The 27034-nt window shown below is 40.5% G+C and overlaps 1 protein-coding gene across 2 annotated transcripts in view; it reads left to right on the top strand.

Moving 5' to 3' along the window:
• Positions 1-27034, top strand: part of COL19A1 (collagen type XIX alpha 1 chain) — a 1307565-nt gene that overhangs the window by 32042 nt on the left and 1248489 nt on the right. For both annotated transcript variants that reach the window (XM_075340245.1, XM_075340246.1), the window contains exon 2: positions 12094-12210. In XM_075340245.1, the coding sequence (XP_075196360.1) occupies positions 12132-12210 (79 nt within the window). In that variant the 5' untranslated portion in view covers positions 12094-12131. The remainder of the gene's footprint in view (positions 1-12093; positions 12211-27034) is intronic.

Genomic DNA, 27034 nt, shown 5'->3' with positions numbered 1-27034 from the left:
CTACTACCTAAAGGCATCCCTGGAATGTCGTTTAATTTCTAGACCATACTCAACATCATCTTTGTGTCATGACCCATGCATGATATTGCACTGATTCAACCAATCAGAGGAGCTGTCGGGCAGGCCAGCAGATAGGGGGAAGATTGCTGGCCTCTAGTTCTATTTCATTGGATCATCAAAGTGGTTCTTAGATCAGGGTTTTGTTCAACTCTATTGGTTATTCAATTTATACTTTGAGCATTGTTACACTCCATGCTCTTTGCTAAATTATTTCATACGGCCTCTTATAGTACACCTGTATCACCACTATGTATTGCTACTTTTCTATGTTGTTTGTGGCTCATTTTGGGATTGTGCTGCATCCCGTGCTTTGTGTCTATTTTTGTGTACTGTTTTTATTCTAACAGGTTATTTGCGTTTTTATTTTACTCTCACTTTCGGCATCCTTGGCCCAGTATCCTGGGCACCACTGGTACTTATTAGGCCCCACTACCTCATGACGTGTATGCGGCCTAGCCACTAGGCCTCAAATGCGTCACAAGGTACAGTGAGCACCAGAGGTTCCCAGGATGCCAGGTCAAGAAGGGAAGACTGCTTTCCAAGAAGGGCCAGACTAAATATGAGACCAGTGCAGTACATGTCAAATTCCTCACCTTTGATGGCTGTAAAATGAATACTGCTGTTGCTACACTTCCTTTTTGCTGGGGTTTAGTTCATATTTTTCTTTTATAGTATACACTTATAATAACTATATAGTAAATACTTTATTTTATTACTTATTGTATTTTATATAATCCTGTTTGCTTTGCATGTTTTTATATGTATTATAACAGTAAAATCTCTATTTTACATTAACTATCATAGGGTATGCAATATTTACAGCATATATTATTGTACTATATACATTGGAAACAGTCCAGCTAAAAAGAATCTGTCAGCAGATTTTTGCTACCTCATCTGAGAGCAGCATAATGTAGGCAAAGGGACACTGAATCCAATGATGTATTACTTAGATTACTGGGTGCAGAAGTTCGGACACAATCACAGCTTTTATATTTAGCCATGCATTAGAGCTTAGAAAGTTAATCCCACCCATACCAGGCTCTCTATATACAAAGTCTATAGACAGATAGGTCCGAATCAGCAGGGGAGGGGGTGTGGTCACTAGTGTAGTCCGGGCAATGATTATCTCAGGTGATAAATTATTCACTATAAGTAAACAATAGCATGATATTAAATGATACATGATTATATAGAAAAAACCTGCTGACAGATTCCCTTTAAGGAAAATCTGAATAAAGTGAATAGAATAAGATATAACTTTTATTAGTTCAGTAAAAGAGGGGTATAGGAAAATTATGCCCCAAAAAAACCCAAAACAAATAGTGTTATATCAATAAATATCAATAAAAGAAAATCTTGCATATGATGAGGATCCACATCATTCAGTTTCGGCTGTACGTGATGGGTAAGACAGCTCTGACCTATGGACCCGCTAATCTGTTTATCCTGGAGGAGGCACTAATTGGTGGAATGCCCCCTCAACTTATCAGGAGGGATCATCACTGCTGGGATACTACCTGAACTTTCTGGGAGCCATTTATATTTGGTCTTATTTAAGTTACCCTCAAGATCATCATCATTCCTCTTTGATATAATCCTGATGCCGCCTGATGATCCTGATGCTTCAAGAGGAGTGAAACGCATTGAGGCATATGAAACATGTTTTTGATACTGGACACTGGGCAGATCTTTTCTTCATGACCCATTTTCCTTGAAGTATAATTTGGGTGAGGGTCAGATATTAAGAATTATTTTATACTCCAAGTGTCATGTGTTCAGTTTCCATATAGAGAGGCCTTACGCCTGTTAGATTGGGATTATAAGTATGTGACTAATAATCACTGCTATATATCATTGAGTTTGACATTGGATGATTGTTGCTGTCCAAGTTCCCAGTAGTGCCATTGGGTGCATTTTTTCAACTTTGCATGTGGCAATTCATTGTGCATCCATTTACCATTCTATGCTGTTCCCTGATTGGACTTTATCAATTCCGGTTACATATTGAGGATCCTAGTCTACCGTCTTATTAAATTATTTTGGTTAGGGAGGTGTAGGGTCAATAAAGGCTAGCCATCCAGGAACGGGACACCACTAATCTTTGGGACATCAAACCTCCGTTGGCAGACAGAGGACAGTTTAGGGCATCTTGTATGGGTGACGAGTGGTTCTGGGATCCTCACCATATGTAAGATTTTTTTCGATTTTGATATTCTACTATTTGTTTTTTGTTTTGTTTGTCTTTGGGGTTTAATTTTCCTATACCCCTTCTTACCAAACTAATAAAAGTTATATCTTAGCCCTCCAGGGATTCTATTCCCTTTATTCGAATTGTCCTTGTATTTATGACCCTGGGGGACATATCACACTTTGGTTTGCAGATTCCCTTCAATAAATGTATTTGAAGGCTTCAACTTATTCTTATTCTTTATCAAGAAAGTAAAAACTTCCACAGGCGCCTAGACACTGCTTATATCCTACAGCATCACAGTATATACATACACATTCAGCCAGACCTATTCAGAAGGTGACCACTGTAAAACAAATTTAGAAGTGTGAAAAGCTTTAAAAAGCTGCTGTTTGGGTAAGAATAAGCACTGGAAAGTTTTCTAGAAAGCAGAATCATTTCAACAGCTCATTTGCATCCTCTGTGTTAATGTGGAATAAATATTTTAGCTATTTTACAATTACAATTTATTTTCACTGTTTACTTTTGGAGTAATGTGGCTGCTTCTTCACACTTAAACTAACTTTTCTTGTTTAAAAAACGAAGGTGTTACAAACAATATTCTAATATTTATAGAATTATATAATGTTCTTACAATTTTGATTGTTTTGATATTATCTTTTTGGCTGGCAGATTTGTTGCAAACATTTCTGTAACTGTCTCTTATACTTGAAAGGTGTTTGCAGAAAACCTGTATATTTTGCGAAAATAAACCATATTCACATGTGGGAGCACATATCCAACTACTGAAAATAAATTTCTGGAACATAACTGGCACAAGTGAACCTAGTGAAACATTGCAGTTGTCACTGCTGACAGCCATTCTTCTTTCTGATAAACTGTACAGATATGGAGATTGGAACACAAATCTAGCGCTGAAAACAAACCATTTGTGTATACAAGTGTATGCTGCCTTTGTAACAATATTATATTGCTAAAATGTATCTAAGATAAAAACAAACATGTAATCTCAAGAAAAGCAAATAGTGCAAAAATTCTCCAAGAAGCAATGTTTTGGGACATTACTACGTTCTTCATCTGCTTTGCTATATACGTTAGTAGGGTTACTGCATCCCAAACTATCACCATAATGCAATGTTTTGAAATAAATCTCAGAAAACAATTGTCTTTTGGTATTTACTATATACCTTTATTTATCCCACTTATCTTAGATTTGTGTTATTGAAAGTCTAACACACCATTCTAAGTAAACCACTAAACTTTTCTTAGGTTGCTAGATTTTCCTGAAATAAGGAATTATTTATTAAAAATTCTTGAATAATATAATAAAATTTTCCAATAAAAAAAAAGAAAGGAAAAAAACAAAGCCAACAACATTCACTCCCTTGCAGACAGAGGGACATCATCAATCAAATTTGCTACTATTTCATTTGGTTAGAACAAGCCAAAGCTGGTGGAATTTGGGGCGGATCTACCATGAGTGTAACCTGTGCAACGATATATATATGTATATATATATATATATATATATATATATGCAACTGTGCCTAATCCTGTGTAGCATCCATTCATGCTGAGAAATGATCCATTCATGCTGAGAAATTATTTTAACAAAATAATACCAGTCCTGAAGAGTAATGTTGTTATATCAATCAGGTTCTTACTATAAGCACTCTTACAAGAAGCAATAGATTCATTTTAGCATTATGTGATGAGCCCCTCATGGTGTTTTCTATTTTAAGTCTAAAAATATATAATACTAGCTGTAGTATCTGGGCATTGACCGGGATAGTAACTGTCTCTTTGTCTCTCTCCCAGTCTCTGTCTGTCTGTCTCTGTCTGTCTCTCTCCCAGTGTCTGTCTGTCTCTGTCTGTCTTTCCCTGTCTCTCTGTCTCTCTCCCAGTCTCTGTCTGTTTCTCTCCCGGCCTCTCCCTGTCTGTCTCTCTTCCTGCCTCTCCCTGTCGCTGTCTGTCTGTCTCTGTGTGTGTCTCTGTGTGTCTGTCTCTGTCCGTCTCTGTCCGTCTCTGTGTGTCTCTGTCTCTGTGTGTCTCTCTCTCTCTATCCATGTCTGTCTGTCTGTCTGTGTCTCTCTGTCTCTCTGTCTGTCTCTTTGTCTCTATCTCTGTGTCTGTCTCTCTCTCTGTGTCTGTCTCCCTCTCTGTGTTTGTCTGTCTCTCTCAATCTATGTCTGTCTGTCTCTTTCTCTCTTTGTCTGTCTGTGTCTCTCTCTCTATGTCTGTCTCTCTCCATCTCTGTGTCTGTCTGTCTCTCTCCATCTCTGTGTCTGTCTGTCAGTCTCATTCCCCGTCAGTCTCGTTCCCAGTCAGGCTCGTTTCTCGTCTGTCTCGTTCCCCGTCTATCTTGTTCCCTGTCTGTCTCGTTCCCCGTCTGTCTCTTTCCCTGTATGTCTGCATTTTTCCCCTGTCTGTCTCTGTTTGTCTCTGTCTATTTCCTTATCTGCCTCTATCTGTCTCTTTCTCTGTTTGTCTGTCTCTGTCTGCTTTTTTTCCCCTTTCTGTATTTTTCCCTGTCTGCCTCTATCTGTCTGTTTGTCTCTTTCCCCATGTGTCTTTCTGTCTGTCTCTTTCTGTTTGTCTGTCTTTTTTTCCCTATCTGTCTCTGTCTGTTTGTCTCTGTCTCTTTCGCTGTCTGTCTGTGCCTGTCTGTCTATCTCTCAGTCTGTGTCTGTCTGTGTCTGTCTCCCCACTGACATCATATTACCTCAAACATAAGCTTCTTATACTATGAATGTCCTTTGTTCCTATAACAACCAACCACAGCTGCTATTAATAACTTACAGCTCCCAGCTCCATTCAGTTTAATGGAGGCAGGTTTTTTGGAGAGTAACTGTAAAGCGCGAGGTTAAATTTTCCGGTCAAATCATAGTCTATGTCGTTCGCTGTATCACATGAGGCGTCTGTGCAAAATTTTGTGATTGTAAATGTGACGGTGCGGATTCCTTTTGTGGACATGCACACATAGATTCTTACATACTCAGCTTTACATATTAGATTTATACAGGAGACACTTGCTTCCTTTACTGCTTTTCCTTACAGCCCTAGATAGGTTCCGCACCTAGGCTGACCCTTATATGGGCCTAGGTAGTGAGTGGATGGGCTGAGCTCTTCGTCAACTCCACTAGGCACTAAAGGACACACTGATAACAAACAGCAAACAAGGGAAAACTACAAACAACTTATTTCTAGATGTCTCAGGTGCTAATCCCTTCCTAACTGTCCCATATAGGCTATAGTAACATAAATAAAGAGATCTTTACAAAAAGTATTTCTAAAGATACTTTATGATATGCTAATGAGTGTAGGGACTAGTCGCAAGGGCATTAGTTCCTGCATTCATTCCGCACTTTTAACATGGTAGCACGCACACATTGCCGTGCTAACATGCTATTCAATGCCCTTTGCCTCACGTCATCAGCGGTGACAAGCGTACCTTTGTCAGCTGACAACTCATCTGAATGCCAGGCTTAGGGTCAGTGCACAGGATCAGAAGTCCCCGAGACATCCGGTCATACGCACTAGACCTCTCTGAAGCCGGGATGCATACACCCTGCTTTTTAGTGCGCATGATCAGTGGCACTCTGATCAGCAGTGACAGCAGTCTCAAGTATGTGCATCACCACTGATGATGTAAGGCAATGGGCATTGAATAGGAATGGTAGCTCGCCCCTGTTGGTGTGCTAACATGCTAAAAGGGTGGCATGAGCACAGGAATTAATGCCCTTGCTCATTAGTATATCATAAAGGATCTTTAGAAAGACTTCTTCTAAAGATCTCTTTATGTATGTAACTATTGCCTAGAACAGATAGACAGGGATTAGTAATATGCACCCAGAACTTCTCATGGTCCTGGGTGCACATTCCTTCTGACAGGTTCCCTTTAAGAAAGAACTGGGCATGCAAAGAATTATCTTTGAACTTGTAGACATGTTTGTTAGATGGTTCTCCAGCTTCTTCCCTAGGCTCAAATTCATTGGTAGGTCTTCCCCTTTATGAAATAGGGAGAGACATATCCTAACGCTGCCCATGGGCAAGGCAGCATGAAACTCCAGAAACCTTTCCTTGAGGCCTCCGACACACTCACGTGAAAATCACGCACGTGCCGAGAGACACGTATTTCCCCTGCGTGTTGCGTGCAGGTAAGTACGTGTCTCTGGTACATGCGAGCCACGTGTGTTCTACGTGTGCTATCCGCAATAGCACACGTAGAACCGGTAATTTGCATACTCACGTGGTCCGTCCTGCTGTCCGTGGTGCTAATCTTTGGTCTCCAGCCCTCCCGCCTCCCCGCTTCTGCTGCTGCCGGCCGCAGTGAAGTGAATATTAAATGAGAATAATGAGCGGCGGTCGGCAGCAAGTGGCAGCAGCGGCAGAGACAGGAGGGCTGTAGAAGATGAGTTAAGGTTTTTTTTTTTTTCTCTGACACGTGTGTTTTCTCCGGCGCGTGTCACACGGGACCGCATCCACACTACACCTGTGTGGTACGGGTGCGGGCCGTGTGACACCCGTGCTGCCGGAGAAAACACTGACATGTCAGCGTGTTGAAAAATGCACACACGTACAAACGCACACGGACACACGTTCCGTGTGGTTTTACGTGTGTGTGCCTGCTACAATATGGTAGCATTGCTGAACGTATCTCCGTGCCGCCGGTACGTGTTTGTCATTTTTTGCACGTACCGGCGGCATGGAGATACGTGTGTCGCACGCCTTAAAGAAAGTGGGCAGCACAGCTAGGGCCTGGGTTTTAAATCCCACCAACATCTACAAGTAGTTTGTGTGAGTTTCCTCCTAGTACTTCGATTTCCTCCTACACTCCAAAGACATACTGATAAGGAATTTAGATTGTTAGTCCCAATAGAGACAGAGATGTTACAAAGCACTATGGATTATGATGACAATATATACTGTGAGTACAATAAATAAATATAACAATGTCAAAAAGTTTATTCCTATGGCACATATTTTCAACAGAAAATGTTACTTAGATTATGTTACACTTGTCCAGATGATAGCTTTATAAACTAAAAGTCCTCATAATTGTATAAGATCATGTCGTATAAGCCAAATGCATTATAGTTGCCTAAGCTTTATGGAAAGTAAACATATGTATGACATGTGAGCATTAGACTATAAGCATGAGTATAGATTATGCACAGTACATATGTTTTTAGGAAGGAAGAGCCAGATATGATATCCGCTCTCTACAGGGCATTGAAAAATGTTGTGCTAGTATGTCTGTCAGCTATAGCATATTAGTCTACGGTATAGTACAAAAGCATAATGGCAGCAAGTGACAGTTGGCAGAGACACGCTGTCTGACTGCTTGAGTCTGAATGCCTGTGGGGAGGAAAGATTGTTTTGATGGTGAACAGGTGGAAGAGCGGTGGGTAAAGTGAACTCAGCTTTATCCTTAAGAGTAAGATACAAGATTATGTGACAGCGTAGTACAGAGAAAACCAATAATGTTTGTATTGTAATATAATTGGCAGTAGGGCCCTACTTTCTTTATTATGATGGGTGAAATCCAGAACTTCATGATCAAAGGTAAATCATTTCTGTCCTATGAGAATAACCTGGATTTCTTTGCTAATAGCAAACTACCATTCCTGGTAGACATCTAGAGGCAAGATTTTGTCATGTTGATTTTCTTTTGTAAAACTGTTATCATAATAATGATAAATGGAGACAGCCGGGCACTGCAGCCGCAGGTAGGTACTCACAGATCGTAGTTCTACTGAACAACGGACTTCCAGCAGTCCACGGTGGTGCTCAGCCAATGTTGCAGGAGAAGTCAGATGAATCCAAAGAAGGAAGGAAGGCGGCACTTCACAGTGGGATTCTGCAGCTTTTAATGTGCAATCATGTGAAAGTTACATAGGTGGGGAGGGAGGAGTGCAGGTGCGCTGGACGACGACCGTTTCGCACTGAGGCTAAATGCTTCTACAAGGATCCTTGGAAGCACTTTGCCTCAGTGCGAAACAGCCGTCGTCTGGCGCACCTGTACTCTTCCCTCTCCACCTATGTAACTTTCATATGCTTGCACATTAAAAACTGCAGAACCCCACTCACTGTGAAGTGCCGTCTTCCTTCCTTCTTTGCATTCATCTGTTATCATATTAATACTACTGTGTCACATTATTATTGCCATAAATGCTTATGTAGAGCCACTTTAACGAGTTGCCCCTAAGCTGTAATACATTAGAACAATCATACTTTTAAGTTTAGATAACTAGAGACCAAATGTTCAATCAGCCCGTAACTATTTCTCCCAACTCTCCCATGCATATGCATTTTTCTCACCCAAGAGTACACTCAGTCTCACCAGAATAAGAGGAATTAACTGCTGCCAGGCACCTAATGTTGTGGCTTATCTTTCTAAAGATTGATAGAACCATTCGTCTCCTACACATCTGCTGATGGGAGGAGAATAATTATATCTCCAGACATCAAATCTTTGGAGGTCTCTATGTACTATGGGAGCATCCTCCAGAGGGGCTCCAGACAGAATCCAAAAGCCGGATAATAGTGCTCTCCCAGGAATGAGGAAAGTGCAAGATGTTTTGTTCCAAATTAAAATTAACTGTTTATTATAGAAGGTTTTAAAATACAATGCGTTTCGGCTTGTACTAAGCCTTCCTCAGGTGTACAATGTTCTATAAGTAACGAATGTCTAATATGAGCTGAAACAATTGTATTTTAAAACCTTTTAAAACTTTTTAAAATAAATTTTAATTGTAACACAACAACATCCTGCATTTTCCTCATCCCTGGGAGAGCACTATTGAATTCCATACCTCCAGACATTTTAGATGGTCAGATGATCCCACTGAAATCTGTGGGTTCATCCACTGTTCCCTTACTATGTACTGTATGGCCATTTCTAGTATTAGTTGACCAGCATATTGCAAGTAATTGCTTCATTCCCTGGTCCCCATATTGTATCTGTACTGTCACCACCCCAGACAGAAGCACTGCAATGCCTGACATACTTCTCACACATGCAGACTGCTGGCCTTGGAGACTGATTTCTTTTGTCTTAAGTAAAATCTATCTAGCAGCAGGCAAATGAAACAAATTGACTGAAACCACAATGAAAAATGTAGCACTTTAAATATACACAAAAATGAAATAAAATGTCCTCTTTTATTTCCAGAGCACTACAATGATTCTGTTAATAAAGAGTGTCTTATCTGCTGGCTGACATGTTTATTAAACATTTGTGCCTGAATTTAGAGCCATTTACGCCATACCTGTCAGTTTGTAAAACTAGAGTGGTTAACTGAAGAAGTGAATTGCTTAACCAGGATTTAAAACATTTATGAAATGCTACATTTTAAAAAGTCTCGAAAAAATAGCAAATTGGAAAAGTGATGCAGCCCTTCCATACCTCCATGGAGTAGAAAAAGTGTGATGGGTTAAAGAAGGCAATATAGTCACAACGTATGCCAATAAATTAGCTGGTTACCACTCACAGGTGAAAATAGGGACTTTTTTTTTAGTTTTTTTAAACATATCGGCAATTGTATAATGTTTTCCAAGAATGTTTCTTAAAGCAAAGTCATGGGATAGGGGAATCAATAAATTATTGAATGTAAAGACTAAATATTGTATACTAGAGATGAGCAGCTCTGATGAGATTTGAATTAGTCTAATTACACTGATTTTAACAGGAAATTTGATTTGCAGCTAATTTGTAGCTGGAGAACCTTTAGAGCATAATAAATATAAGAAGTAGAAAATATGTATAAAGATGTAGTAAAAGAAAAAACAATAAATACTTACCTTACTGCTCACCTCTACTGCTCACTATGCCCTGTTCATGCCACTGTACATCATCTTACCGGCACTGCGCACTATATGTCATGCTAGGGCAGGGTTTCTGGTTTCGGATAGGTCAATCACAACCCTGTACATGTGCAGGATCATTACGAACTTAGTCACAGCTGGTAGTTCTGGCCTAGAGCATGTGTCATAAGGTTCTGGTGCATGTTTCAATGTCATGAAATTGCCCAAAACCTTACAACGCGCTTGTGCATTGACATTTAGTCACACACTTTAGGCCAGAGCTTTCAGCTGTGCTAATTTTCAACAAGTGAAGTTCAGATAGCTCAGACAAATTGCTCAGAATAATTCAGCTGTGGTGCTTGGAACTACAGGCCGGTTCCTGGATCCATGGATAAAGCTAAAAAGATTTGTATCCGGCATTCGCAAATAAAAGTCACATTTTTATTGAACTGATTATAAACATGATAAAATCAAGCATAGACAGTATAGACAGACCGGTTATGCATTTCGGGCAAAGCCCTTTTTGCCTGAAATGTGTAGACCAGGCTGTCTATACTGTCTATGTCATGATTCTGATTGGTGGTGCTCTGCTTTCCTGCAAAGCCGATGCTTGGTTTTGTACTATTCTCCGGTGGACTGGCTGTTCCCGGTCTCAGGGGCCTTTTCGTTGAAGCCTCGTTTCAGGTGTTGCTCTACTTTATTTTGGAGCTACTTCACCTGTAACGCTGCCAGTGATAGTTCCTGTGTTGCAGCAGTTGTTAATGGCTACCCTAAGTAACTGATCTTTTCCTGCTACCTCGTTCCTATTAAAATATATATATATATAGTTTTTATTCTGAAAAGTACCGCTCTCTCCCTTTGTACCTGACTTGTGTACGTGGCTTTCAGACCCCCATCCTCTATCCTGACCTCTGCTCTGCTCACTTCCTTTGTACCCGATGTGTCTTCCTGGCTTCCAGACCCCCAGCTTGTATCCTGACCTCGGCTCCGCTCTCTCACTTTTTAACTGACACAATTTCTCCGGGTCCTAACCTTAGGCTTGTTTGACTACTCCTCCACTAGTGTATCTAGCGACATCTAGTGTTCAAACATCACACTTCTCCTCCACTAGTGTATCTAGCGACATCTACTGTTAGAGCATCACAGTCTATGATTGATTTTATCATGTTTAAACTGATTCAATAATAGTTGTGATTTTTATTTACAGATGACGGTTACAAATCTTTTTTCCTTCTGGCTGTGCATAGGTGTGTTGTAGGGTTGCGATAACATTTTGAAGTTTATGGTGCAATTTAAAGGACATGCACATTGAAGGTTGTCCTGTAGAATCTTTCCTCCTATGTGTTCAAGGAATTCTTGTTGTAGTGTGCAAATGGTTGCTAATTATTTACCTTTTTGATGACACACTATGGGGACAATTCCACCTGGCATATTTATAATATTATAAAATCTAAAGGCCGAAATCCTTACAAATTCCAGAAAAATAAATGCTCACTTTACCCTGTGACAGGATTGAGATTCAAACACATTATGATTATTGCAATAATGGTGATCAAATCAGGAAATGTTATGAAGTAGATCAGCCAGATAATGATTGTATCCAATGGTCCCGCTTATGCACTGATTATCTCTACTTCTACAGTAGCTGCTGAGAGTTTTTAAAACGGTAGAATACACATCAAGCATTTTGCCGTACAACTGTGTGAGCTAATTGGAAAAAAAAACCCTGTGGAGAAAACAAAATGGTATTTGAATTATGCAACTATCCAATAATTACATTTTCTTTTTTACTTTACAATTGACATATTTATGATTTATTATTTACATTCAATTATTGCTGTTTTGTTATTTGTAATTTTCGCTAAATTGCATAGTAATCATGAAAATTGTGTTTCCCATATTCATTTCCAAATGCTCCAGCGTGTTTTATTGGTCTCTTTCATTAAAATCATTGTTCAGAACAAAAAGATACTATTTATGAAATTCTATTAAAAATTCAATATTGATGAACGATCAATTTCTTTCTTTTCGCACAGATTTATTTGGATGCTGGATCACATGATTCGTCTTCAGCATGAAGCCTGTTTTATTCTGGATCGTTTATGCCGCTGTGGTGCCTTGTTTAGCTGCAATGGCAGTCACCAATAAGACAGGTACTCAATATTTGTCTATTGTGTCGTACTTTTTGTGCTTTTTTATGGTGATTTATAAAATATTATTACTATTATCTTAGATAACTCAACCAAAGATCCTAGATAGTCAAAGATAGTCAAAGTCATACTGGCTAAATATTTCCTGCACTGACTCCATGGCCGTAAGTTCTGTTCTAGCTGCTGCACCAGTACAAATATCAATAGCATATCCTCCATGTATATGCAGTGGGAGAAACATTGTCACGGTTGTCTCCCTGTTTTCGGAGACTAGTGGCAGCTAGAAGACTGGAGCCCCTTATCTCTATATGGGACTGCATTTAAATGGGGTTTTGTTTCCTTTAGTACCTAAATGGTTAATGTAATTTTGCTGCTAGCAACTTCTTCAGCAGTCTCTAACTGAGTGCTTCAACTGCAATTACTTTGTAGTCAAGCCCATGAGGTTTAAATAGAGGTGTTATCCATCAATCCCTGCTGATAATACAAATCCATTTGTATACTGGTCCCCTTGGTGGAAGGCTGAGTTGAAGCATCCCAGAAGCTAAACCCTATCTGTTTGTGTTGCAGTATTTCCTTTGTTTGTTTTCCTTTCCCTGTTTTTCTGTATTGTAGTGGCGAGTCTACTGAACTCGTCGGCCTACTCACTAGGCAGGGGGAGTTTAGGGCCAGCTGAGGGCCTAAAGTATCCTGCTCACCAACAGGTTGAAAGAACCTTTATAGGGCGCTAGGGAGCTCAGAAGTCAGCTTGAGGTGATTTAAGGAGGTGCCCCCTTACCCCTCTTCCTAGCGGCAGGGACCTCCGTTGTATTGGGTTTCCCCTGTTTGTGGTGTTTTGATGTTTTTTTCGTTGTGCGTCAGACTCCTTTTTGGTCTGAACCCGCTCGCCACACTCGTAGCGTGACAAAAACAGAGCAAATTTGAGGCAAAGCTTCAGATTTCCAGTTGTTTTTTTTATTTTGCAGCATATTTAACTACAATCCCAAGATACAGAGGGTACCATTTTTGGCAAGATCCACAGTAAAATAAGGCAGAGGGTAAAATATCTGGCAAAGTTCACAGCAAATTATGCACAAAACATACATATAATATTCTGTAGCTTTCAGCCCATATGTATTTTGCATTGTATGGGAAGCTGACCTCCAGGGGCTTTCATACATACCAGCAGTGATGAAGCAGGAAGTCACAGTGCAATCACATTTGTACTAACAACACAAATGGACTTTTCTGCAAGTGAAAACTTTAATTACTAATTTTCAATTTTATGGCATTTTCCTATTGACGTAAATAAAAGGAAACAACAAAAGAGTACAGTATGTGCACACATTTATTTCAGATAGATTCTGCTTGTAACTCACCTTAAAAAGCACTAAAAGGTAAAAAAAGACTAAACATATTTTAATGTCTGTGAGAGGCCACAGGCTCTAAAAGGCTACCTCAGATAGACTTGATCCAAGCCCCTCCTTCGGGTAGGTACCAGAAAGAAACCCTTTAACCCTTGAACAGGGATTTTGTCTTAGAACATGGTCTATGAATTGGTCCAGGAAGAGCTGTTGTCCTGGAAGAGCCATACCGGGCAATAGAATGGTCTAGTAGCCAGGTGTACACTAAGGGTGGTTTTACATGCTGCGATATCCGGACCGATATCGCTAGCATGACACCCGCCCCCATCGTTTGTGCGCGACGGGCATATCGCTGCCTGTCTCGCACAAAATCGCGCGCACCCGTCACACATACTTACCTGTCCTTCGACGTCGCTGTGACCGGCGAACCGCCTCCTTTCTAAGGGGGCGGTCCATTTGGCGTCACAGTGACATCACTAAGTGGCCGCCCAATGTAAGCGCAGGGGCGGAGATGAGCGGGACGTAACATCCTTCCCACCTCCTTCCTACCGCATTGTGGCCGGAGGCAGGTAAGGAGATGATCCTCGTTCCTGCGGCGTCACACGTAGCGATATGTGCTGCCGCAGGGACGAGGATCAACTTCGCCCCAGCGACAGCAGCGATAACTGGCAGCGGACCCCCATGTCAATGAGGAGCGATTTTGGACGTTTTTGCAACGATCCAAAATAGCTCCTAGGAGTCACATGCTACAACATCGCTACAGCGGACGGATGTGCGTCACAAAATCCGTGACCCCAACAAGATCGCTGTAGCGAAATCATAGCGTGTAAAGCCCGCTTAAGATGGCAGAGATGGTATTAAATTGTCAGGCAGGAGAAATATCAATAACAAAGTCGAGGTTAAAACACATACACTAAAAAAGGAGCTAAGACCATGTTACTTCACCAGAGGAGCATAAGACTATATCTGGTAGCTTCCAGCAGTAAGTTGGAAACGTTAATCGGGTATGATGCTTTCCAACTGGCTGAAGCAAATAGCTGAAACATACTGCTGGACAGGATAAACAACCCAGAATGTCAGACTGTACAACACTGCAGGTCCAAGCCACCCCTATCTTATGGCATGGACAGTGCCTGTCTCATCCAAAATTCCTGGTTCCGACATCTCTTCTATCACCAGCGCCACCTGAAGCATGAAAACTGAACTGACAAAAGGAAAAGTGTCAGCAGCAGGTCCTAGTGGAGATGTGACACATATGCACAGCATATGCACAGCAATGTCAAAACTACTTGCTGTGCATAAATTTCATTATTTGTATCTGCTTTTAACTGCTTCAGTCTTTGAAAGCTGTAAGGCAGCCAAAAGAAGGGTCTGGTCCATACTTCTGGGGGCTTCCTCTGGGAAGCCACCAATATGCTATATAGAGCTTAAAAAAGTACCTTTTTAAGGGTCTGTGCACACTGAGAAAATGTGTTTCTCAATTAAAATACGCACCCTCTGGCAGAATTCCGCCCCTGTGGCCCCCTGTGGCAAAAAACGCACCAAAAATGCACCCAAAATCCACATGCGGTTTTACAGCGGTTTGTTGTGGTTTTGCTATGGTTTTGGTGGAGTTTTTCCGCGAGTTGGTCCCTGCAGTTTTTAACCATTATTTAATTTTAAAACCACAGCTACCTACTGAAAAGAAGTGACATGCTACTTCTTTTTGCTGCAGAAATTCTGCAGCAAAACCTGTAGGGAAAAAAAAAGCGCAGTGTGCGCACAGCATTTTGAATTTCTCATAGATTTTGCTGGAGAAGGAATGCATGAACTTTATGAGCAAAAACTGCACCTTTTTTGCAGCAAAAACTGTGGCAAATCCACGTCAAAATACTCATTGTGCGCACAGGGCCTAAAAAACGGTTCAGCGTCATCTGATTACAATAGATTGTAGGTAAACCGGCTACTATTAGACTTTGTGTGTGCACATATGCTTTAGAATATGGGATGTGATGAAAAATATGTGGAATATTCTAATAATGACTACGAAATGCTGGAAATGTGTGGAAATAAATATAAAAACAAGCCAAAGAAGTCCCTTTATTATTGAGAAGGTGTGGGCAATATTGAGAAGCATGCGTGAATATAGAACCCATGGGACTATTTGCAAATTTTGACTCTTATAAAGTTGCACATAACTGGATTTATCCCTTACAAATAACCAGCCGGAGAACTAGGATTGTGCTGGGATTTTTTTTTCTGCCATACTTTACCACTACGGAATGATTTTTTTCTTATCATCTGAAAATAAACACCTACGGCATACTGTTGTGGACATATCTCAAGCAGCTACGATGTTAAAATAAATTGAATAACAATATTATATTGGAATGTGTTCTAAAATGTCAAAATGACCATCTATTCTGCTTGTCTCCAATACCAGAGGATTCATGCCCGCATTAAGCATTTTTCTCTTTTTATGTGACTAATAAGCCAGTGTGCCATGATGGATTAACATTGAGGATGTCTGTGGATAACAAGCTGAATATGAATGAACTGTGCCAAGCAGCTGCTGTTAAGGCTGCTGTAGAGCTATGATGTAATAAAAAAGGAAAGACTGCTGGGAGGAAAATCGCTCAATAGTGGTTTAGTAATATCACCTATTAGGGGTCTTATGATGTAAGGCAAAGTATTTGTGTTTTACTATATAATAAATGATAAGATTTGTGAATGGTTAAATCGTTATACAGTTTCTTGAAAAAGTATTCATATCCAACTTTTTTTTTACATTTTTTTCACATTGCACCTATGAATGTAAATGTATTTTAATGGGATTTTATGTTGTAGCAATTATTTGTGATGTGTAAAGAAAGAAATATGCATGGTTTTCCAAATATTTTAAAAATATATATCTGAAAATTGTGACGTGTGTTTATATTCAGCCCCCTTAGGCTGCTTTCACACATCCGTTTTTCGCCGTCCGGCACCATCCGGCAAGAAATATATAAACCGGATCCGGCGCTGGATCCGTTTCATTCCCCTTTGACTTGTATTAGCACCAGATTGTTCCGGATGGCCTTGCATTGCATGCGGCGTCCACCAGATCCGGCGAAATGTCTTCGTCCGGCGGCTGGAAAGGACGCAGCATAAAGTTTTTTTTGTCTCCGGCAAAAATCCGGACCACGCTAGATCCGGCGCCGTCCGGCATGTTGTATAATGGAAGCCTATGGGCGCCAGATCCATCATCATCCGGCTTATGACGGAATTCAAAAACAGAAGGAACGCATGGAAAAATCTGATGCAACGGATCATTTTTTTCACTGGATTCGTTGCATCAGTTTTTTTGCCAGATTGTGCCGGACGGCAAAAAACGGATTTGTGAAAGCAGCGTTAGTGAATACTTTGTAGGATAACCTTTCACTGCACTTACTGCTGGAAATCTTTTGGGGTATGTCTCTATCAGTTTTGCAAATCTAGAGGGTGAAATGTTTTTGCCGTTATTCTTTGCAAAATAGCTCTAGTTAAGTGAGATTAGATGAAGAGATTTATATTGGTATGTTGGTCATATGGTTGCCCAGTATATCCAAATTTTAATTTAATTTGACTGCAGGATTGCTTTAACCCCTTTTACTGATGTATGATGTACTGTTACATCCTAGGTCGTCTCCCTGCCTTTGATACAAGCTCGCACACAGAGCCCACATCTTTCCCTACACGTCTCATTTAATCTGATCAGCCATGTCTCTAGCAGGCGTGGGTGGATTGGAGATCCTCACATGGATGTTAATTAGTCAAATATTGCTGTCAATTTCTGACAACAGGATTTAACACATTTTCTGCTCCTGTAGGTAACCATGTGATGTGATTTTAGTGCGCCAATGGATTGTCACAACAGCCAGGGGTCAGATTATGACCTCTAAAGCCTGCTTTACATGTTGCAATTTTGCATACGATTTCGTATGCGATTTGCAACGTCCCCATCGTATGTGTGGCATGTTCAATTTGTTGAACGTGCCGCACAAACGAATAACCCCCGTCACACGTACTTATCCATCCATACAACCTCGCTGTGGGCGGCGAACATCCACTTCCTGGAGTGGGAGGGACGTTCGGCTTCACAGCGACGTCACGCGGCAGAAGGCCAATAGAAGCGAAGGGGCGGAGATGAGCGGGACGTAAACATCCCGCCCACCTCCTTTCTTCCGCATTGTGGGCCGGGAGCCGCAGGATGCAAGTAAGATCTGTTCATCGTTCCCGGGGTGTCACACACTGCAATGTGTGCTACCCCGGGTACGATGAATGCGATGAACAATCTGACGTGTAATTCTAGAGAAAGGTACGATGTCTATGCGATGAATGTTTTAACGTTCAATCACAATCACACGTACCTGTCACACACTGCAATGTACCTTACGATGCCGGATGTGAGTCACTTACGACGTGACCCCGCCGACACATTGTAAGATACATTTCAGCGTGTAAAGCGGGCTTAAGTCTGTGATGATGAACTTCCTATGAACACAAGCTGTGAGCCAGCTTTCATAGGAGGTTTTCTGCTGTACAGAGCAGTGCTGATGCCCTGCAATGTATAGCACAAATTATCGGAAGATCGCAGCTTTAAGTCCCCTAGTTGGGTTTGTAAAAACAATAAGAAGTGAAAAAACGGCTTTAAAAATGTGAAAAAAAATAAAAAAGCACAAAAGTTCAAATAACCCCCCCTTTTGCCCCCTTGAAAATAAAACAATTAAAATATACATATTTGGTATCTTTGCATTCAGAAATGTCCAATCTAACAAAATATAAAATAAATGAATCCAATTGGTAAACAGCATTGCATTTTTTTGGCCACTGCAACATTGCAGTGCAATGTAATAAGAGGCGATCAAAACATCACATCTACTGAAAAAATGGTATCAGTATTGTCTGATCCATTTTTTCAGATCAGATTTGCCCATTAAACTCAATCGGTGAGTACAAAAAATGGATTTTACAGCGCCACCATCTGTTTGATATCCATTATTTACAGCTCTACTGCAACTATTATAATTGAAAAATGTATTTGGCCTAATATTATACTTAAAATCACTGATTTATAAAACAAAGCCATCTGAATGTCATACAGATGTAAGAACGTACATACGGATGACAAAACAGATGTAAAATCAGCCGTTTTTTCTGGATCAAAATTGGAAAATTGTATTTTTTTTATATTATTTGTATTTGATAAGTTAAGTTATTTTATTTAATTTTACTGCTCTGTTTATAGAGCCACATTAGTAAAAGAAGAAATACAGTTTTGTATATAAACAAATATTACAAATCTAACTTTTATTTTGGATACCATAATAACGAGCTTTTTGATGAAACAGTAGGTTTTCTCGCCGTCTATTTTTTTCCTCTATATAAGTCCTGATTGTCATTTGTGTCAATTATGATTTTTGCCCTCTTTTGTTTCTTTCTTCTATCCTTATATACTATACTTCATTTATGTATTAGCTTTTCTGACTTTCTATCTATTTGTATTCATGGCTGTCACTGTAAGGAATTCCCAAAAGGCATTCAAAACAGTGTTACAGGGTATTGTCAGATCTAGTTATATCCATGGTATTAGTACTCATGTAACACTACTATGGGAGCTTATAATGCCTGCTGTTATATGTACAGGGGGTAATCTATGAATATCCCATACTCTATATATTGTCCAAAAAGTTTCTGTAATTCAACTTCTTCTCAAGATTTTGCTGAGAAGTTACCAAGCTAAGGAGACAACTTTATTTTGTATTCTTCATGTTACTCATAATTACTTCAATTTAGGTTTGGACTTGGACGGGAAAATTACAACCATTTGATTAGATCTCTATTTTATTCTAAGTTCTTATAAAATAGAAAAATGTTATGTGGAATAAGCCTTCAGATGACTTTGGTGTGCTATGAGTAGATGGATTTCATGCTGAAGTAAACTAAGGGGTTGGCCAGTCGAAAAATGATAAGTCTGCAGTCACTCTATTTGTCCCTCTATGCGACTGCAGACTTGTGAATCCTCACACTGCGCACACTTTGCACCATGAGGATTCTCCTGTGTTAGAGCCGCGAATGGAGGCCATATGGTCCCAAGTAGAGATGAGCTGTTCCATCAAGGCTTAGTTCATCAGCAGCAAATGAGTCTAAATACACAGGCTCGAGCTTGACCTGAACCTTGGATCAAGTCACTGATTGGCAGTTTAAGTCTCCGCCCACATACAGCAAGCCATAAGCAGATCACTTCCAGGGGAGGATGGGCAAGCTTTTTCAAACTTTTTTTGTTGCACACTACATGTGATCACGCTGTTGTAACCCCCAGTGTGCGCTCTTCAAACACTGCAAGCGGCTCACACAGGGCTGAGCACAAAGCATGCCTGTATGAGTTTTGTTCGCACAAAAAGCATCCAATCCCTGAACCCAAACCTTGATTTTTAAATTTGGTGTTCAGTTTAAAAACCAAACCTCAGGTTCAGTCATGTCTAGTCCCAAGTACGCGATATCCATACTACTGGTGAGAATCTGACTAGATGTATTGAGCAAGGCTACGCCTGTGTAGTCCAGTACTGGGTGGGAGTCTGTATATTGCATACTTGAGACCACATGACCACCATTCCAGGGCTCTGACACCGGGGAATTTTCACAGTGCACAGTGTGTGCAATGTGAGGACTTACAAGTCTGCGGACACATAGAGTAACACATAGAGGGACTGCAGACTTGTCATTTTAGAATGGACAACCCGTAGTCCAGTTCTGGGTGGGAGTTGATATATTGCTTACTTGGGAACACATGACACCATGTCTGGGCCCTGACACTGTAGAATTTTCACAGTGCACAGTGTGTGTGATGTGAGGACTTACAAGTCTGCAGGCACATAGTGTAACACATAGAGAGACTGCAGATTTGTCATTTTAGAATGGACAACCCCTTCAATTGTTGCTTCCTTGAGAAGACAACATGGCAATAAGTGTTAGAATATATTAACCCCTTCAGCCCCGGGGCACTTTCCGTTTTTGCGTTTTTGTTTTTTGCTCCCCTTCTTCCGAGAGCCGTAACTTTTTTATTTTTCCGTCAATCTTGCCATATGAGGGCTTGTTTTTTGCGGGACAAGTTGTACTTTTAAATGAAATCATAAGTTTTACCATATGGTGTACTGGAAAGCAGCAAAAAAATTCCAAGTGTGGAAAAATTGCAAAAAAAGTGTGATGGCACAATAGTTTTTGGGATGTTTTATTCACGGTGTTCACTATATGGTAAAACTGATGTGTGGGTATGATACCTGAGGTCGGTGCGAGTTTGTAGACACCAAACATGTATAGGTTTACTTGTATCTAAGGGGTTAAAAAAAATTCACAAGTTTGTCCAATAAAAGTGGCGCACGTTTTGCGCCATTTTCCGAAACACGTAGCGTTCTTATTTTTTGGGATCTATGGCTCAGTGACGGCTTATTTTTTGCGTCTCGAGCTGATGTTTCTAATGGTAGCATTTTTGTGCAGATGCTACGTTTTGATCGCCTGTTATTGCATTTTGCGTAAAACTTGCGGCGACCAAAAAACGTAATTTTGGCGTTTGGAATTTTTTTGCCACTACGCCGTTTACCAATCAGATTAATTGATTTTATATTTTGATAGATCGGGCATTTCTGAACGCGGCGATACCAAATATGTGTATATTTATTTATTTTTTAACCCTTTAATTTTCAATGGGGGGAAAGGGGGGTGATTTGAACTTTTAGGTTTTTTGTTTTTTTTTTAATTTTTTAAAACTTTTTTTTTACTTTTTTTATTTTATTTTACTAGTCCCCCTAGGGGGCTATAGCAATCAGCAATCCGATCGCTGATCGCTATCTGCTGATCACAGCTATACCGCTGTAATCAGCAGATTCAGTCACTTTCTTTCTTCCTCTGCTCCGTGCCGAGGAAGAATGAAAGTGAAACTTCGTAGCACCAGGCGTCATCACATGACCCTGTGCTACGATGGCAACCACCGAACGTCACGTGATCACTCACGTGACGTCCGGAGGGGGCGGCGGTAAGTAAAAAAGATGGCCGCGCGCATGTAGATCTCGCTGCCAGACTTTGGCAGCGAGATCTAAGGGGTTAATGTTCCGGGTGGAATGCGATTCCACTCGGAACATGTAGGCACACATGTCAGCTGTTGAAAACAGTTGATATGTGTGCCGATCCACGCCGCCTGCCCGCGGCAGGGGGCGGGGCTTACCGGGACACGATCCATGACGGAAAGATCCGTCCATGGTCGTGAAGGGGTTAAAGTAGGTCTTCAATGATACGGTACTAAAATTACAGGCATGGGTTCACTTGTAGTCAGTCATGGCTCTGCATTGTCTTCTTTGTGATCTTAAAGTGTAACTCCACTTATAAAAAAATAAATGTACGTGTCATAAAGGATTACCAGGTTTTGATCAGTGAAGGTCCTGCTGCACAGAACCCCACTGCTCACAGTAGTGGCATGGCAGTAGAATTCAGCTGAGCACTGCTCTGTAGTCTCCAGTCTTAGAAGATTAGTGAGGTCTCAGCACTCAGACTCCAATGATCAAAACTCCTCAAATCTCTACGGCATGTCAAAAATATTCTACAAGCGGATGAATTATCTTTGATTATTCTTTTAGAAACAAAATAATCCTTAATATTATGTATATATTTTCATTGTTCTCTATTCTATAGTCTCTAACTGCCTCCGGTTACATTAGATTCAGAGATTTGTACTTCCACATGATATATATTAGCAATGTTTTACTAACTCGGTTGCTGACTCACCTGTATGTTAGAGAATTACTCCCAATTTCCCATTCTTCCAGGGAAAGATCATTTTTAAAATGAAACATTTCATCTGGGTAAAATTAGACATATGCTGCAAGGATCATAACTGAGCTCCTTTAGGATTACCTGGCCTTGTACCGGAGCTGGTGATCAAAACATAAATTGTAGTAGTGTAAAAATGCCATTGAAAGCGGTATACGGGAGGCTGTCTGTGATGTTCGCTGCATTTAGAAGGACATGATGTTTTGCCGTTATTAAAATGGGCTTCCTAAGGTGTAATGTATTTTACATGAAGGACAAAGTAATGGTATACCTAAGCCATATACTTTTTCCGTCTTCAAATTTTTTATAGATCTTCAAATCCTCAGTGTTTCAGTCTGAATAAGGTCACCTTCATAATACATGTTGTCCCTGCAAATAATTATTGCAGTTTTGCTGTTTTTACTGCATTTTTATTTCTCATCTCACAATATGTGTCCAGAGAGACCCTGAAATCATACATTCTTTATTAACCTCTTTCCCTGCGGTACTCTTTCGTCCTGCTTGTCTTGCTTATCACTGGTTTACAGTATATTAGTTGTTCTAGGTAAGGAGAATAACTTTCTTGAAGTCATTTTCATCAGTGCTTAGTATGTTAATATTGGGAAATTCCGTATAGTCAGTTGTACTTGCAGTGCATTAGGTATTTATTGACTTATTTATGAGGTGCACTTGTAGAAAGTATCTTATATGCCCCAAAAGTATTATGTATATACTGTATATATTATTCATATAATGTATAAGTATTATAATAAATCTGGCATCTGACCATTTTATGTTTTTTTTTTAATTACCTCTTATTTGTCTTTTCATTTTTGTTTTTTTTAATTCAATTTTAGATATATTTTCCTGTGTTTTTCATGCTAGTCATCGGGGGTGTTTTTTTTTTTAAATGTTTGATTAATTCATGAATGGCGACTTTTTAACATTTGTTTTGCTCAAATGCTCCACTCTAGAGTGATTTTATGTTTATCTAGAAAGTCTAAAAGCCACAAAACTGGTTGAAAGCAAAAATTACCAGCATTTTTATTTTGTTAAAAAAATACATGAACATCATGCAGAATTTTGAAGATTGTAGAGCAAATATTAAAACATCAACCAATACCACAAGATGAGTAAAGTATATTGACCTAATGGGAACCTGTCAAGTCCCCTATGTACCCAGATACCCAGAACCATGAGCAGTTCTGGATTCATATTGCTATTCCCTGTCTAACCATCCTTGCATCTAGTAGCATAGATAAAGAGATCTTTAGAAAAAGTCTCTTCTGAAATGCAAATGAGGCCAGAGACTAGTCGCAAGGGCATTATATCCCCTGACTAGTCCACTCTCTTAACATGGTAGCACACTCACAAGAGTGCACTAATATGCTATTCAATGTAGCATGACCAGCGATGACATGTATACCTGTGTCCTCTGTCACCGCAGATCAGAATGCCTGACACTTCCTGTCATATACAGTATGAAGTCGGGTGTATGCGTCCCGGCTTCAGAGAGGTCTAGTGAGCATTACCAGAAGTACCTGGACTTTGGATCAGCGGTGACAGCAGACACAGTTACACACGTCACCGCTGATGACGCTGAATTGAATAGTATGTTAGCACACCCCTGTGGGTGTGCTAACATGTTAAGAGGGCAGAATGATTATAGAAACTCATACCCTTGCAACTAGTCCCCTCGCTCAAGATCTCTTTATCTATGCTAGTGTATACAGGGACCGTTAGGCAGGGATTAGCAATATACACCTAGAACTGCTTGTGGTTCCCTTTAATCTCGCAAATGATAATTAGTTCTTAATTTGCTACTTGGAAACTCCAAAGTATATTGCAGGGCAAGTTACAATGAGCTATTTGTTTACCTCTTCTTTTACTTATTGTAGAATTCTAGTAAATCATATGTTCCCTCCATCAAAAGGTGTTATCTAATTTGGCAGACAAAAGGGTGTATAACACTTGACACTTCCCTTTATCAGCCAGACCAGTTGGCCACTAAAAAAATCCCAAACTCTTGCCCTAGTGACCAGTATATGTATAGATATGGACTTAGCATGTAATATTTACATTTCTATTGTAGATCAAGACAAAGTTTCCATTGGTGATAATAACAGGAAATTAAGGAAAGTTCAAGTGATCACCATAATGGAAAACAAACATATAAGTATAATTTGAATGTTACAAGTATCTAATGGACATTTCAATTAGTACAATCACCATACGTGTGCCAACAAGTTTGATTATGGCCCTGTGTATGCGCTGCATGTATATTTACTGATAATGGTAATGATGGTGATGGTTTTTATGAATGCAGGATCAATCTTGGGCTAATGATAAACAGTACAGTTTTATTGTCTGATCATTAATCTATTCTCAGAAGTAGACTGTGGAGAAATCGTTATGTTCTCTCGGAAACAAACAGATATTAATTAATAATTGTTATGTATAAACAGATTTGCAGCTTCATGTAAGGCTTAAACTCGGAAACTTAATTTAATACCAATGAAGACAAACAAATAGCCAGGATCCTCTGTGAAGGTTACAATTATATTTTAAGATGTATGAACATAATCCGGCACCTATACATTGTAGACGTCCGTGCATTTGAAAACACTTTATTAATATATATTTTGTCGAGAGAATGCTTTCTTCTCCATTACTTTAGTGAGAGAAGCCATCTTTATTCAATTTCAACCAAGGATTACAATCTTTTTTTGTTGCTCCTCCTAAGGACCCAAACCAGCAGGATTTCTGCTCTTGATGCCGTAATTTAATCTCTCCCCTGCTGCTTCTTCTCACAGACATCAGTGGATCAGATACTCCTAGAGAAGTGAGACTAAAATTGATCAAAAGATTTATTTATTGGCGCATAAGCAGTATAATAAAACAGTTTGGCAAAGATGATGTCTGAAGCTAAGAGTGCTCAGGAAAAAAAAAATCATACAATGAGTTTTCAACATTAACTAAGTGAGGCAACATGAATTCATTTTTCTACAACTATGGTCACTGATTAGCTACTTTTTAACTTTAATCCAAAGCTAATAAAAGTAATTGATGTTTTTCAAAGAAGAACAAAACCATAAGAAAAAGAAGAAACTATATTGGGCTTACAATAAAAACATCCATAGTGAGCATTTAATAGGCATCATATGTCATAAAATCAACTTATAGAAGTTTTCCAAATAAAAAATTTGTGTTTTATGGCCCCGACGGCCTGTATGCATCCCTTTGGCCATTGGCGTAACTACAGGCTGATGGGTGTAACGCCTGCCTGGATCATCAGACTCAGATGGGATGTAATGGACAGGCTAGAGGGAAGCCACTCACCAAGCAGGACCCCCAGAACCCTGAAACCCTTTAACCCCTATACAGGGATTTGGAATTACACAGGGCCCTGGAAATTACTACCTGTGGAAGGCTGCAGTCCGATGAGAGTTGTCGTCAGGCAGGGTCAAACCAGGAATAGCAGAACAGGGACAGAATTGGCAGGCAAGGATGTAAGCAGAAAACGTAGCAGAGGTCAATTCCGGATCGGGCAGCAAGGTACAAAAACAGCAGGCAGAAGGGTAGTCAGAAAACATGCAGAAGTCAGCACACAGGAATCACAAAGCAGAATAGGGCGGACAAGGAGCCAGAAAATCATAACTATCTCTGGCAGAGGACAGCAGACAAGAGGGGAACTAAGAAGGGTGTGGTGTCTTCCCATTGGCTGTAGCTAAATGCTGGCAACTTCAGCTGGAAGACACACGCCACCCACAGTCAGCCAGTGGTACTGCAGATCCCAAGATAACCCAGCCCAGTGGATGATCGGAGCCTGCGCCCACCGGTGCCGCTGGCATCGACTCCTCTCCCATCACCAGCACCATGCACGGCAGGAACACGGCGTCGCATGGCGATCAGAGCAGAAGTCGCTGGCGCAGACTCCGGTGGTGACGTAACAGTATCCCCCCCTCCACGAGGGGCCTCCAGAGCCTCAAAACCCGTCTTGCCAGGGAATTGGAGGCAAAACCGCCGGACCAGACCCTTAGCATGAATATCGCTCGCAGGAACCCAAGACCTCTCCTCAGGGCCGTAACCCCTCCAATGCACCAAATACTGTACCGCCCCTCTGACAATACGGGAATCAAGTATTCTCTGTTCCTCATATTCCAAGTTACCTTCAACCAAAACAGGAGTAGGGGGGGCACCGACTGGGTGAATGGGGACACGATATAACTTGAGGAGGAACTTATTGAATACATTCGATATCTTAAAGGATGGGGGGAGTTGTAGGTGGATTAATTACCTCGATTATCTCGTAAGGTCCAATAAATCTCGGACTCAGCTTAGCAGAAGGGACTAAGGTACTGCAGATCCCAAGATAACCCAGCCCAGTGGATGATCAGAGCGTGCGCCCACCAGTGCCACTGGCATCGACTCCTCTCCCATCACCAGCACCATCCATGGCAGGAACACGGCGTTGCCTGGCGATCGGAGCAGAAGTCGCTGGAGCGGACTCCGGTGGTGATGTAACAATGGGCCCCTGTATGTTGGTCAGATGTATGGCCCCTTGTAGCATTTTAGATCTTATAAAGTCATGCATATTCACCCTTCATTTAATCATGTTCCCTGTTCCGGGCTCCTCCTTGTCATAATCTGCTTCTATCCTGGCCCCTCCCTGTAATAATGCCCTCATC

Source organism: Anomaloglossus baeobatrachus, chromosome 3 (genome assembly GCF_048569485.1).
Source record: "Anomaloglossus baeobatrachus isolate aAnoBae1 chromosome 3, aAnoBae1.hap1, whole genome shotgun sequence".
Taxonomy (NCBI): domain Eukaryota; kingdom Metazoa; phylum Chordata; class Amphibia; order Anura; family Aromobatidae; genus Anomaloglossus; species Anomaloglossus baeobatrachus.
The sequence above is the reverse complement of the archived record's forward strand: the minus strand, read 5'-3'. Positions and strand labels throughout refer to the sequence as shown.